Source organism: Microtus oregoni, unplaced genomic scaffold (genome assembly GCF_018167655.1).
Source record: "Microtus oregoni isolate MIOR12 unplaced genomic scaffold, Mior012 000005F_ref0000423, whole genome shotgun sequence".
NCBI lineage: Eukaryota > Metazoa > Chordata > Mammalia > Rodentia > Cricetidae > Microtus > Microtus oregoni.
The window spans coordinates 17,916,294-17,931,184 of record NW_024543064.1 but is presented as its reverse complement, the minus strand read 5'-3'; the positions used below and the strand labels follow the sequence as shown (position 1 = coordinate 17,931,184).

The 14,891-nt window shown below is 46.5% G+C and overlaps 1 protein-coding gene across 1 annotated transcript in view; it reads right to left on the bottom strand.

Moving 5' to 3' along the window:
• Positions 1-3,463: 3,463 nt before the first annotated feature.
• Positions 3,464-14,891, bottom strand: part of Clic4 (chloride intracellular channel 4) — a 57,379-nt gene continuing 45,951 nt past the window's right edge. Inside the window, exons 4-6 of the mRNA XM_041651966.1 lie at positions 10,647-10,753; positions 6,052-6,233; positions 3,464-5,159 (exon numbers count right to left, since the gene is read on the bottom strand). Of these exons, the coding sequence (XP_041507900.1) occupies positions 4,995-5,159; positions 6,052-6,233; positions 10,647-10,753 (454 nt within the window). The 3' untranslated portion in view covers positions 3,464-4,994. The remainder of the gene's footprint in view (positions 5,160-6,051; positions 6,234-10,646; positions 10,754-14,891) is intronic.

The following is a 14,891-nucleotide window of genomic DNA, read 5'->3' as shown; positions in this document are numbered from 1 at the left end:
GCCTGACCAAAGATAAAATATTTCCGACTCAGTGAATTAAGAAAATCCTCCCTTATCTTGTCCCCAAGTGATCCTGATATAGACAATCCCTCTAGCCCCCCTCCCAAATGACTCTACATTGTGTCAAGCTGACAACCCCACACAACCTGAGGCTAGATGAGAGGATCTGATCTTCCCTCTGAGTTAGTTTGCATCTTTCAATTGAACGAAGACTATGTGCACTTGGGACTGTTGAGAGGTTTGCGAGTTGCTGTAATCATGTTTTGGTTCTCGTTTGGATTGTTGCTCCTTTCTCTTCTATCTGTGGTAGGGGTTTCTGGCTGTGTTGGATAAGCTGGATCCTTCCCTAGTCCGCTTTGCTCACAGTTCTATGAAATCCATTCTTCTCCAGTCTCCTTTCTCCCACTGCGTTTAGGGCTCCTTTAAGTATTTCCTGCAATGCTGGCTTGGTGGTCGTGAACTGTTTTAGTTGGTGCTTGTCTTAGGACGTCCTTTTTCTCTCAACTTTAAGAGAATTTTAGTGGATAGAGGAATCTCAGTTGGCAGTTGTTTCTCTTCAGGACTTGACATAACTTTCCTGACTTTGGGGTTTCTATTGGGAGGCCTGATGTTTTTGTACGCTCCTTTTCTCTTGCAACCTTTTCTGAACACTGTGTAGCCCTGGCTTTCCTCGAACTTGGGGATACATCTGCCTCTGTCTCCCAAGTGCTGGGATTAAAGACAGAAGAAACCCTGTCTCAAAACACCAAAGTAAAATAGATATATGTCTTGCAAAACAGGTACTTTACATAAGCTTAAGTTTTTCCTACTTATTTTTCCTCCAAGATCCAGGTTTCCTTCACTTAGTATATGAATTATACGGACTTTCAAAATCTTTAAATTCATTTTATGTATCTAGGTGTTTGGTCTGCACATGTGTGTGCACATCACATGCACGCCTGGCACCCGAGGAGGCCAGAAGAGGGTGACAGAACTAGTGTCGTTACAGCTGGTTAGGAAACACCATGGTGACAGAACTAGTATCATTACAGCTGGTTAGGAAACACCATGGTGACAGAACTAGTGTCATTACAGCTGGTTAGGAAACACCATGGTGACAGAACTAGTGTCATTACAGCTGGTTAGGAAACACCATGGTGACAGAACTAGTATCATTACAGCTGGTTAGGAAACACCATGGTGACAGAACTAGTATCATTACAGCTGGTTAGGAAACACCATGGTGACAGAACTAGTATCGTTACAGCTGGTTAGGAAACACCATGGTGACAGAACTAGTATCATTACAGCTGGTTAGGAAACACCATGGTGACAGAACTAGTATCGTTACAGCTGGTTATCAAACACCATGTGGGCACTGGGAGTTCAAGCCCAGGTCCTCTGGACCAGCGCTCTTAACTGCTAAGCCACTCCCCGGGCTGACTTTCGGTATTTGGTGCCGTATGTAGAAATTCATTAGGAATCTGTGCGTTATTTTAGGTTACACATTCACACATGTGCAAAAGCCATCTCTCTCTCACTGCCATCCAGTCTTGCTGCACGGCTGGGACGACTCCTTAGCAGCCGTGATAGGACACAGCTTCCTCTTCACGGTCCTGTCCCACATCTTGTGGGATTACTGTGCAGCTTAAACTGTATATTGCTCATGTTCAGGACCAGGCCAAGCCTGTCAGTCCTGCTCCAGAGGACCCAATACCCTCTTCTGCTCTCTGCAGCACCCCCACATACATGAGCACACATGTGTGTGCTCACATAAAAGCCAAGTATTTTTAACTTTTCCCTACTTTGCTAAGAGCAATGGTTTTCGCTGCACCAGTTGTGGTGGATAAGCAGTTCATTTTCCTTCCTAGTAAATGTGATAAATCATCAGAAAAGCGATCTCAAACACTTTTACACCATGAAGGAGAAGAGAGAATCCTTTGATAGTGAAAATATATTTATTTACTTTTTTTAATACAATAGCTGCCAGCAATATACTGGTGTTGATGTTCCAGGGAGAAGAAAGAAGAGGCAAGCATTCTGAAACGAGCTTTCATTCCTACCCCCAGGAACTCTACAAAAAAATACTCCAATCCTGTTCAGCATTATGGTTTGGGACTTAAATTTTTTCCACAATAAAATAACTTTAGCTGCCCCCCCCCCGAAAATTGTAAAGATGAACCTTTAGAAGTCCACTGTGAGTTTCACTAACAAATGCTCTCTCTCTCTCTCTCTTGCTCTCTGAACCAAATGGCGATTACTGCAGCCTAAGAAACTGGTGAGTCCTTTACAGCTTGATAAGGTGTAGACCAAAACCTTCACTAAAAAAATACTTTCTACTTCCCCTCACTTTTACTTTGTAGCTGTTTCCTAAATAGGGTTTTGTTTTGTTTTTTTTAAAAAAGCATGAAGACATAAAACCTATCTCCATGCGCGCCTCTGGTGAGGTCCCAGAAGACTAACCCAGTTGAAGTACAAAAGCCTATGTCCTAGCGCTGACCCACCCACCGGGTGTCCAAACCCCTCAGTCTCTTAATGGTATGCAAACTGCTCAATACTTTAGAGCTATGAAAGCTAATATTACGAGAAAATCTTATTTGCATTGTACTCAAGATCCGTAGCTAGAGAACAAAGGAAGTTATAATAATTACAACAGTTCCTCAGGATCCACTGAGGAGCAGGGAGACTCCACTCAGAATCCCGGCTCGGAGGAAAGGAGGGATGAGCCGCCGGTGTGGACGTGAGACTAGATGGCTCCTGGATTCAGCCCCTACACCGCACCGACTGCATGGAAATGGTCACATTTCAGCACCTCAAACCTCAAGGCTTTGGCCACGATCTTTGCACAGATGGAGCGGTGGGTGCTTGCTGTGGCCCTTCCTCCTTACAGCTTCTGTCCATTTGTCAAACTCAAATTTGTTTCACTTTCTTCATCTAAAACTGGCTCTACAGAGAAAAACAACTCTGCCTTTGTCAAAACCAAGGCAGGCTTCCCTTCCTTGGATGGACAACTAGAGACAGCAAGAGCAACCAGGAGGCAAATTAGGAAGCCACGGAGAAGAAACACCCAAGGGTGGGCACGTCAGCCACAGCCTCTGGTGGGAGCCCCCACTCACTCCATCCACTTGCAGAAAGAAGAGGCATTCGTTCTCTGGAATCTTCCTCATGAAAGATGCAACCCCACCCAAGGACAAGCTGTCACTCTGTAAAGTTGGGACACTTCTGCCCATGGAGACACTGCAGGACCATTTCTCAAAGGAGAAAAGATAATGTTGTCCGACGTCCCAACCCCTTCCGGAACCAGACATCACCACCCAGTGTCTGCACAGTGATGGGTGCCACACCCTGATCAGCAATAAGGGTGAAGCCATGGCCAAGGCATCTCCCTGAGCCACAGGGGTGCGCGGCGCTAAAGCTTGTCCCCGTGCTAAGAGAATTCCTGCTAAGTTTGAAAAGGGGCTGCTTATGAGTCAGAACACTTCCGCAGAGCCGACTTATTTATTTACTGTCTGCACACCAAAGGGGAAAGCAGGCCACCTTAAAGCGGTGCATTGTAGGACGGAAAGCCTGCGAGAAACAGCACTTCTTTAACAAGTTACATTTAAAAAAAAAATCACCAAAAATATAACAGAGTCACAAACAGGCTCTGGGGTACTATGTAGAAAGTCCACTTTGTTTGGATGGGACGGGGACAGTAACCACACAGCAAATCTCTTTTTCCAAACTCATTCTCTTTCATCTTAGACTTTGTTTAAAAAATGAGAAAACAAGCCAGACGTGATGGTGCAGGCTCATAATCCCAGCATTTGGGAGGAAAATGCAGGAGGATGCCACAGCTTTGAGGCCAATTCGTTCACCTCCCAAGTCCCAGGCCAACCAGACCTTCAGAGAAACATCTCATCTCAGAACAAAGGGCAAGAAAAGAACAGAGTGCTATTCCTTGGCGTGGCAAGTGACATTAGGCACAGCTGTGGGAAATCCACACTATGACAACCACAATGTATCCCAAGAAGGACCTCACACTTGGTCTAATGTAAATGAAGGGGGGACGGGAGCATGTGACCTGTGCTTCATGGGAGTTTAAGATGGGCCAGATGATGCATACTTCACCCCGTTCCCCAGAGACCCTGCTTTAGGAGTTAAGTGTACTTGACTTCAATAAGCTCACCCTGAACCCCATGAACTAGAGAGAGAGAGACAGAGAGAGACAGAGAGAGAGAGAGAGAGAGAGAGAGAGACAGAGACAGAGAGAAAGAGAAAGAGGGGGAAAAAAACCTGTTAACAATGGAGGCAGCAATACTGCTGCAAACGTAAGCATGGTCCTGGGTGAACCCACGGAGCAGATAACGTAAGACAAAACCCACCCATCTTATCATCGAGAATGTCTTCCCAGCACTCACTCTCTCAGTTTCTGCATAGTATCAGATGTTACAATTTATACAAATGACACATTTTAGGTAAAATTAAGTGTCTGCCAAGAAACCAGCAATCTCTCTGCGGAAGGTGGTCTTCCCAGACAGCACACTCCAGCACAGCCTACACTGAGACAGTGTGTCCAACACAGTAGCAATCCTTCCATATTCGCTATTCAGTACTACAACTCTCCCCCATACATAAATATTCTTTGTACCATGCATTATACACCAGCGTGGGGCCACTGTTGTCATGGCTACTATTCTAATGGTTGAACATTGCACCTCAAATTCTGTCACCTACATGCAGTGAATGGACATGAAGGTCGGGGCTCCAGACTGATGGCAAACTGCCTCTCATGTGACGAGCTGGTGGCGGAGTACCTCCGACGGGCAGGGCAGGTGGGCTGGGCAGAGGACTTTAGAATAATACTGCTTAGGAGTGTGTACTGGAGATGGCTACTACACTTTGTCTAGCTTTAATCCTAGTCTTGAGTAACTGCATGTTCATGCAAAATAACTTCTACTTTAGAGGAGGCAGGGCAGTCTGTTAGGAAAGCGTATTTGGGGGGAATCTGAAGGCATCTCTCTCAAAAGTGCTGTCTACTTGGCAAGTCTCTTGGCGACATCACTGTAAGCGATTTCTACCTCCTTGTCGCTGGGACAGGTGTTGGTGAACTCATCCCTGCTGTAGGCATTTGTCAGGTACCTCCAGATGCCCGTCATTTCTTTGGGAATATCGAAGTTGCGGTATTTTTTGGCCACCACCTGAAATACAAGAGATCAAGAGTTACATCCACCTTCCAAGTGGCCACACTAGACTAGTAATTCTGTGAACCTCTTGTCCACACATTCTGGGGGCAGGAGCTCTTCCAGAGGACTGCAGATCTGTTCCCAGCTCCCATGAAGGGAGCTCACGACTGCCTGTAACTCCACCAAGAGGGGAAAGGCACCTCCTTCTGGCCTCCAAGGTTACCCAGGTGAACGCGCGCACACAGAGAGCAGCTAAGCTCGCATGGACTAGGACCACATGCTACTCCATGCACTTGGCAATGCGCAGTGGCTACGGCAGCCTGCCCTGCACATGGGGGGTGGCTGGGTATAATCACTGGGTTATTAGTTTTTAAACATATACTATTTTAAGATTGTTTTCTTTTCTTCCTTTTTTAGTTTAACTGGGCTGGTTTTTTTGGTACAATCTCATGTTAGTTATGCTGGCCTTGAACTCTTGATTCTCGTGCCTCCATCTCCCAAATGCTGGGATTGCATGCCAGGTTCTAAAACTGTTTTCCTTATCTTAGATCTTTACTGCAGGAGTAATGCTCATTTAATAACTCGGGTACTTGGCATTTCAATTTGGAATGAAAAGGGCCAGGCGGGTGATGATGACCAGACAGGATTTGACGGTGTTGGTTCAGTGCAGAGTTACCTATTACATCTTTGACTTTTTATTCAATCACAAGAAAAAAATTCTTTCTTCTCCCTGAGACAGGGTCTCATAAAGCCCAGTCTGGCCTTGAGGGGGCGCTCTGATCCTCCGCCCTCTATTTCCTACCTAACTGGCTCTAGGCCGCGTTGACTGTGTGTTCTCTGGCCGGGCGGGGGAAGGCTCCCATGAGGGGCGCTGCTCCAGGCAGCACCCCACTCCCCGCAGGCCTACCTTGACGATGTGTAGCTTGGGCAGCAGGTTGCAGTCCGCTAGCGTCATCTCATCGCCATCCAGGAATCTCCTGGTGGAGAACTTGATGTCCTCCATGCTGTTCTCGTCGATCTCATCGGGAAGGGGAGAGTTCAGATACTCATCCAGTTTCTGCAGTGTCTTCAGGAGCCCCCTCTCCAGTGCTGAAACAGATGTGAACACTGTCAAAGAGGAAGCCCAGCCCTGGGCAGGGGCTGATGTTGACTCAGACCCTCAGCTCCTCCCCTGGAGCCTGGCTACACGATCGTTCCGGCAAGGGCGGAAACAAATGAGAGTCCTGTCTATTCTGCCAACCAGCAAACTGTCCCGTCCCCGCCCCAACATACAAACACGCTACAGCCCAACCCTGTTGACATTAAAACTCAAAGGCAGGGGGGAAAAGCAAGTCTACTGATTCACGGCTAGGAGAAATTCCTGCTGAGAAGCGGAGCATAATCCTGCTCACTGGAGACCTCGGGATTCACCATGAAGAAATGTGCCAAGAGGCACCAATGCCTGAGCAGACAACGTAAACAGGAAGCCTGGGATCCTGGGATCTCACCCTGCCTTGTCACACAAGAGGCCAAGAACAGGACTGCCTTGCCCAAGGCACTCGCTCAGAACGGAAAGTCACAGCTACAGTACTGAGCTGGCAGTCTCCTCGAGAGCCAAGAGGACTATCATGCCTCAGAGAGTTGGACTAAGCCACTTGCGAGCACCCGGGAAAGCAGAGAGGCAGGCAGATCTCTGTGAGTTTGAGGCCAGCCTGGTCTACAGAGCGAGTTCCAGGACAGCCAGGACTACACAGAGAAACCCCTGCCTCAAAAAACAAAACAAAAACAGTGAAAATGGAGAGAAGAAAATTAGTAATAATTTGTTAATCATTATTAGTAATAATTTATGATTAATCATAAAGGATGGCCATGGAAAAAAGATACAAACGGGCAGTAGAATGTTCCAAAAACAGTGTTAGCCAATGAACCTAGCAAAGTTCTAAAGCTTATAGCACAGGCAAAGACGTTTGTCATGAGGATAAAGAAAAACCAAGACTAACCACTGGGAGGCAGTAGCATGTCACCCAGTGCTCTGTCTGCAGGTTAGGACTGTTACTTTCCCATCTCTAAGAAGCTATTGAAAAAAACAAGAAAAAAGAAAGTGTAATGCAGTAAATGCAGTACAGCCTGCTTAAAATTAATTATGAAAATAAAAACCATTTTGGCTCTGGAAATACAGCAAAATTTAAAAATGCAGACACGTGTGAGTCAGAAGTCCATGGAAATGAACATTTTGAGGTTAGTGAAAATACAAACTGGTACAGATTTTGAAACTATGGCAAATTAAAATGCAAAGAATTGCTGGCCATGGTGGCACAAGCCTGTCATCTGCATTCAGGAGAGCTGGGCCACAGAGTGAGACACCACCTCAGAGGAGGGGGAAAGGCTCAAGAATCTGGCTCAAGGATCTCTCCTCAAGTTGGGAGCTCTGGGCTGACTAACCTCTGGTATCTGAGTATGAGTGGAGGGTGGCAGAGGTGTTTCTCCTGCTTGGTGTCCTCTGCTGGCCACTCCTCCTGCTGTCCCTGACTGCTCAGCCTTGATTTGGCACCTAGGCCCAGCTGCCCACTGGGACTGTCTGCCAATATTTGCTCTCCCGAGATCTTTCATGCCTCCTGGCTGTCCCTGGGGTAGGAATGGTGGTGCCGAAGCTCCTTAGACTTGTGAAGGACCATTGCTGCTTCTTTCTCCTTCCTTCCTGCCCCTCCTTGGCTGGCAATCCAGAACCCTCTGATGACCAGAGAAAAGGACTTGACTAGACTTTCTGAACTTGAACAGTTTCAGGTTATATTTAATTTTTTTTTTGTACAGGTTGATTCTAATACATTTCAACATGCCTCTTTCTCAAAAAAAAAAAAAAAATCTGGCTCAAGGACAGTCACTGGCAGCACAGCCCTAGCCAAAACCCCTTGAGGCCATCTACAAGGTCCAACAACTGGGAACCCGTAGCTACAATCCTACCGTGCATTTCTCAAGCCTGAGGCAGACTTATTTGGACTGGAAGGACTGGACCTCCGCTGGGGTGAAGGTAGTGCAATTCATGGTATCCTGACTCCGCCTCCGAGTGACAGGAAGCTTTCTAATATATAGTAATGTGAGCACGCACAACACAGTTTTACATAAAATGACTTCCCAGTCACCTAGGATCTGTCACTGAAATTATATTGAATTTACCATCCAGCTGTGAGTCAGAGGGGATTGGAAGAAGGGTCTTCTGGATAGGACAGAAGCCCTGTACTCAAGAAATCGCAGGACAAACCAGTCAGCATTCAAGCATGGGAATGGGGGGCTGCCTGAGCCCCAGTCCTAGCTGAGGAACTGCTGACGGTTGATGGCTTCTGGGGGAAGGAGGGTGAGCTTTCTTTAAAGCTGTGGTCCTGGTAGGTCACCCAGGCTCCAGTGGATGCTCCACACCCAGGAATAGATGAACAGTACAGATTTTGTATCAGTGGGTTATTTTAAAAGAAAACAAGAAGTTTCTTAAATGAAGTTGAAAGAGCGGGGAGATGGTGGTGAATCTGGGTGGCGCTAGTGGGAGAAGAGTGGACGGATCAAAATACATCGTGTGCGTGCAGGGCAGTCTCGAAGAATAAATGCCGTATTACAAAAAATTATCCCTGTATCATCTCGGCTTTTCCAATGAGCAAATCTTGCTCTATTACTTACATGATCTGAATGGACAGGTTCAAGGCAGAAGCGTTAGATGTAACATAAACATTTCTGCTGTTAAAATAAATATAGCAATCTAAGCGCTGGCCCTTGCCCACTTTCCCTAGACATCTAAATTAGGTCCTAGGGGTCTTTAAACTCTTCACATACATTGGATTTTCCAAATATTTACTAGGCTGATAAAGCAGAGACTCATCAATGAGAAGCGACAGCACACCTCTGTGAATGGCATTGTGAGAGTTGGGAGACGGAGAAGAGCAACACACACACACACACACACACACACACACACACACACACACACACAAGCATTCAACTCAAATTTGATTTGGAAGTGTTTCCTAAAGCCTCAGGGCAATGACAGGTCCCTGTGGAGAAATGTAGCAAAGCAGCTCGGCAACTCAAATCCCCGTTTACCAGTAGACATCGACTATGCACAACTCAAATCCCCGTTTACCAGTAGGCATCCAACTATGCACAACTCAAATCCTCGTTTACCAATAGGCATCGACTATGCACAAAGCCTCCAGCATTAAGTGCTTGCTGAGTCCTTTGCTTACTGCTTGCAGCGCTCTAAAGACAGCAGCGTAGGTGGCCACTTAAGGCACTAACAGAAGTTGACAGATAAAAAATAGAATACAAACTTATACTTAAGTGAGTCACTTTCTCTTTCCCCACCCCCATCACCCAAGGCAAAGGAAAACTCATTTTATTCTCCTGTCCTCCCCATTACGCAGTAAAAGAAATCCAACCAATTCTCCAGCCCTCAAAAACTGCACACAGAATAAAAACATCACAACGGTGAAAAGCACAGGGGGCTGGCCAGCTAGCAGGCCTGGGACAAAAACCAGCTCTAGGGACACAGTAGCCTGCATGCGCAGGGAGCTAACGACACTCTGGGAAGAAGGGACTCCAGCTTAACCGTCTGCTTAGGAACAAGATTTTCAGTCACTGAACCCCAGACACTAAGAGTAAAGACAGGCAAATCCTACACTGAATTATGAAATGCTGCCATCTTAAACCGGATAGCAGAAAGGAGACAGAATAGCTGGGAGCGGAAATAACAGGGAAATCAGCAAGTACTTCACTCTTAGGTGTTAGCTGTTATTAACAGCCCTGTTCACCATCCCCACCCCCCACTCCATCCCATAGGCTGCCAGAGCCTTGACCTCAGCCCAAGCTACCACGCTGCCTACAACCAGAACAGACTCAACATATTTTTAGAGGGCAGATTTTTGTCTGTATTCTGTTACAGCCCTAAATTTGGGGGGTTTGGGTTTTTGCTTTGGTTTTCTGACAATTTCAGGTAGCCCAGGCTGGCTTCATACTCCCTATCTTTTAATTAAAACAAACAAATTATATCTATACTACTAAACTATCCCTCGCCATAATAACACTCTGAAACAAAATCTCTAGTTTTATGATGCAAAGAGATGTACGGGATGAGGAGTCTTAACCACCTTCTAAAGGCCACCCCCAAAACTGCTCAGGAAGAGGAATTCATTAGCACACATGTACACAACAAAGCACAGGACCACAAGCTGCCCATACCCACAATAAACACGGGATTCAGTAAGCAGTCAGTCAAATCTAAATCTATTTCATTACCACAGCCACTCTGCCCACTGCTCTGCCTGTGCCCTCAGTACCCTGGAGGGTAACTCCTCAGTGTCTGTGCGCTCAGTGACCGCCCCCACGGCGGCTACCAGACTCCAGGCACTGGAGGGGGTCCTAGAAGAGCAGCAACTCCTCCGCACGCTCCTCACGCTCCCTGGCTTCCTAACAGCTCACACTGTCTTTGGGGTTTGGCTACACTCAGCTTCCTGCTGTGACACCCAATTTAAAACTTTTTACCTTCGTTAGCCTCTGGCCTCGAGTTCTTGATGTAAGCAGAGAATTTGGCAAAGATGTCCATTCCGGCAGTGTTTGACTCTGGGTGTTTTGGTGACAGCTTTAAGTACCTACACAGAAAAGGTGACACTGGGTTACAGATCCTTCCAGAAGAATTACCCGAAGTCTGATCCGTCACCAAGCCACTGAGCAGGTGACACCAGCCATCTTTCAACACTTACTGTTTCTATGGTTGGTTTTGAATGTTAGGAAACAAAGCTGTGCACGGTGTTTTTGTTCACATATTAATATTCTTGGCAATCAAAGGGCATCCCCTCCCCACCTCCACTTAATGATAAGAATGCTAAGGAAATGGCGTGTTAAGGGGCCTGGACCAGGAGAACACACATGCCCTAGAAGAGACTTCTCATGCAGGCCATCCCAGGGAGCTTTCATGGTAAATAAAGGGAATGTACTCAACTCCATCTTCACATCCAGTGTGGCACCCATTAGTGCCAAGACACTATCAGAACACAGCTTTAAAAGAAGCACAAAGAAATAAAGCAAGGCACACTCCAATGCTCGGTGGCCGGGAGACACAGCTCCCACAGCTGGGTGTTTAGTATGCCGGGCACTGGCCTGGCCCTGTGCGGCAGCATGAGGGAACCAGACAGCAGGAGGAGCCCAGGCTGGTCAAGCATCTTGATCATCCACAGGCGGCTGAGGACAAAACAGTGAGTGGACCATTCACTTCCAAACAGCACCCGGCTTCTCCCTCCACTCCCCGTGCTAAATGCGCTGTGGTATATTTAGGACTGTGGGGCTGCACAGTAAATAAACAGGACGCCGGGATCACACCAAACCCTCTTTTGTGCCGTGACCAAGTATTCATCCTTAAGAAAGTCACGACACCAGTTGTAAACAGGCATGCACACATGTTTACATTTTAACCACACACATTCAGTGCTTCTTCCTTAGAATGGGAAGTCGGTGGGGAAAGGCTGGGCACCTCCTCCCTTCAGCAGGGCTTGCTTCCTCTCCGAGAGGCCCCAGCCCTGCTTCAGAGAATATTCTTCAGCTGGAGGACCCTAGAGAATCAGGTAAAATTCCACAACTAAACTCCTTATTTTAACTTGTTCTAGAGGACGCTGTCTGGTCTTCATATACATACATACATACACACATACATATATACATTCCAGGCTGGCTTGAGTGCTGAAATCTGCCTGGTTTATTTACATTTCTTCTGCTTGCTTTTGTGGATTCAGTAAAGGTCTATCCTCTAAAAACTCAAGCTGGTTTTCTTTTTAATAAGTCTACCCAGTCTCCAAATTTCTCAATTTTTAACCCTAGGAACTTCTCCCATAAACATTACACCAAGTGTTTTAGTGAACAAATCTAATGAGTTTATCTGAATCAGACGTGTGCACCAATGTTCTTCCCCACTACAGAGGTCTCTCCCCACCACCTGAGTGGAGACAGCTAATCCCAAGGCCAATAGGCCTGGATTTCTTGGCTCTGAAGACAACCAGCTCTTCATCAACAACAGCCAGTCATCAACAGCTCTCACAGTAAAGACCACGCCGAGCATCCCAGCAGAGCCAGTGCAGAGAACACAGCGCCTCTTCAGCGCACCCATGGCTTCCTCTAGCCCAGTGTGCAAAATTACTCCCGTGCACACCTGTGATCCCCACTCTGGTGAAGCTGAGGCAGGAGAATAGTGAATTTGAAGCCACAAAACAAAATAGAGTGGCCTATCTTATATACAGCATGCCTCTGGAGTTACACACTGACATTGGTCATCTTCAGCCCTAATCGTCCATCTCTAGCAGCAAAGCACAGTTCAGTAAACCAGAGATGATCAGTGACCCAGAGCATCTGCTGCCCTTGCAAAAGAGGACACGGATTCAGTTCCTCCATCCATGTGGAGGCTCACAACCACCTGTAACTCAGTTTCAGGGGACCCAGCCCCTTCTGAAGACCTCCACGGGCTCCTGCACACACAGGTGTGCACAGAACACTCAGGAACACACACATACACACTAAACATAACTTTTAAAACCTCAAATTTCAAAGCTTTTTGGATAAGTAGGTCCTTAATTAAAATAAAAATAAGACTAAAATCTAAACCCTAACTATGACTAAATTAATAACTAATACCAATAACTTTCCCCGAGGGACAGGAGAAAGCCGACAGAGCCTGCAGAGTCTCACAGAAAGGCTCTCCGTGTTCAGCTTTGCACTAGTGGCCACATCTCAGGAAATGCCAGCGCGCTTGCACCTGCCCTGCAGGGGTGGCATCTTAGTGCTCACAGTTCCAACTGCTGCTTTAGGACGGGCTGGTCTACCCGCTAGGGCAGTTCTGCGGCCCAGCCCCCTCCCCTACACAGGGCAGCGTACAAACAGCAGGAAGAGCTCTCCTTAGGTCTGGAGTCAACAGCAGCTCCACAAGTGAGTCTGAGACCAGCCTACGCTACATCAGACCTTATTTTTTTAAAAGGAGGAGTAAGGAGGAAGAAGGATGAAAAAAAGGCTATCTATATAAAACATTACTCAGAAACTCTTCAGGTTATCTATAAAGAAAAAGAAACTACTCTAGAAAGAACTTAGCACACTACAAACACTAGAATAGAAAGACTTTTGAGTTTGGATCGAAAGAAAATCCATCTCCAGTTACAGCAGCTTTGCACCTGCGCAAATAAAACGGAGATGAAAGAACAAGCTGGTGCTGCAGAGGTGGCCCAGCTGCTCTTCCAGAGTCCTGGGTTCAATTCCCAGCACCCACATGGTGGCTCACAACCATCTGTAATGAGATCTGGTTCCCTCTTCTGGCGTGCACCATGCAGGTAGAACACTATAATAATAAGTAAATAAATCTTTAAAAAAAAAACTTAAAATATTCTTGAAAAATGCACAGAATGAGCAATTCAGAAATGGTTTACAACAAAGTAATTTCCTTCGTCGAGACTGGATATATCTTCCAAATACCTCTCCACTTAGAATCTAAGGTCACCACAGTGATCTACATGAGACGATCATTTTCAATCAGTGGTCTGAGAACAAGCTGCCAATTCGGTACCTTCCTCAGAGCTGACAGACTTAAGAACAGAGAGATCTAGAGGTGTCCATGATGCAGCAATCCAGAGATGTTTCCAGGAAGTCAGAAGTCTGTTCCTAGCTGAGTGTCCAGAGGGCCCTCCCTATCTGCTGTGGGAGGCCTTGGCTGTGGTTTGTGGACATCCAAACTAGATGCATGGGCTGAGAGAGGGGTTAGGATCTGTTTTCAGTGTTTGCAGAAACTGCTCAGGAAATGAGAGGCCACCGGGACTACTGGAGAGAGAGATAAAAGAAGCAAGGACAGAGAAGAGCTAGCCAACTTTTAGTATTTTAGAGCAGGACCAAGAGAATGTAGTTTTAGGTTTAGCACAAAATTGGCAACCCAGGGGCAGTTCTCCTCACAACACACATCGGGCTAATCACAGACAGAAGGATGGCTTCCCACATCTTTCCTTTCTACGGTCCTCAAAAGAAACACCTTTTAGCCAATATAGTCTCTTGCCCCAAAATGCTCATCACTCCTCTGTTCACCTGCTGCACACCGGCTTAAAAGTAAGTAAAGCTTAGGTAAGAGTCATCTCTTCTCCATACAAACCTTCCCTCCACCCATTCCTGTATCACCACCTGTATTTCATTGTATGCAGTTGGTTTTGTGAGACAGGGTCTCCCTCTGTGGCCCTGTCTGGCCTGGAACACACTTTAGACCAGGTTGGTATTGAACTCAGAGAGATCTGCCTGCCTCTGCCTTCCAAGCACTGGAACTGAAGGTGTACACCACTAGGCCTGGCTACTGCTGTGCTTTTTTAAGAACAGGAGCTAAGCTTCCGTTCCTGCTGATCCACGCTGTTCTGCTGTCTTAATAGCTACAAAGAAGACGGATTGATTGAAGAACTGATGAGTGGATGGATGAATGGACTGATGGATGGATGAGTGGATGCTGGATGGAGATGAATTGATGGGGAGATGGACGGATGATGAGCAACTAATTTTGGAACCATCTGACCCAGTAATCCCTATCGCTGGGAAAATTATCTGGACATGAAGAGTAAAGGCAAAAGCAACTGGCAAGAAATGATGGGTCAGGAAAAAGAAACACATTTTCTGAGCTGAAGAGATGGCTTAGTGGTTAAGAGCACTGGCTGCTCTTCCAGAGGTCCTGAGTTCAATTCCCAGCACTCACATGGTGTTCCACAATTGTCTATAATGGAATCC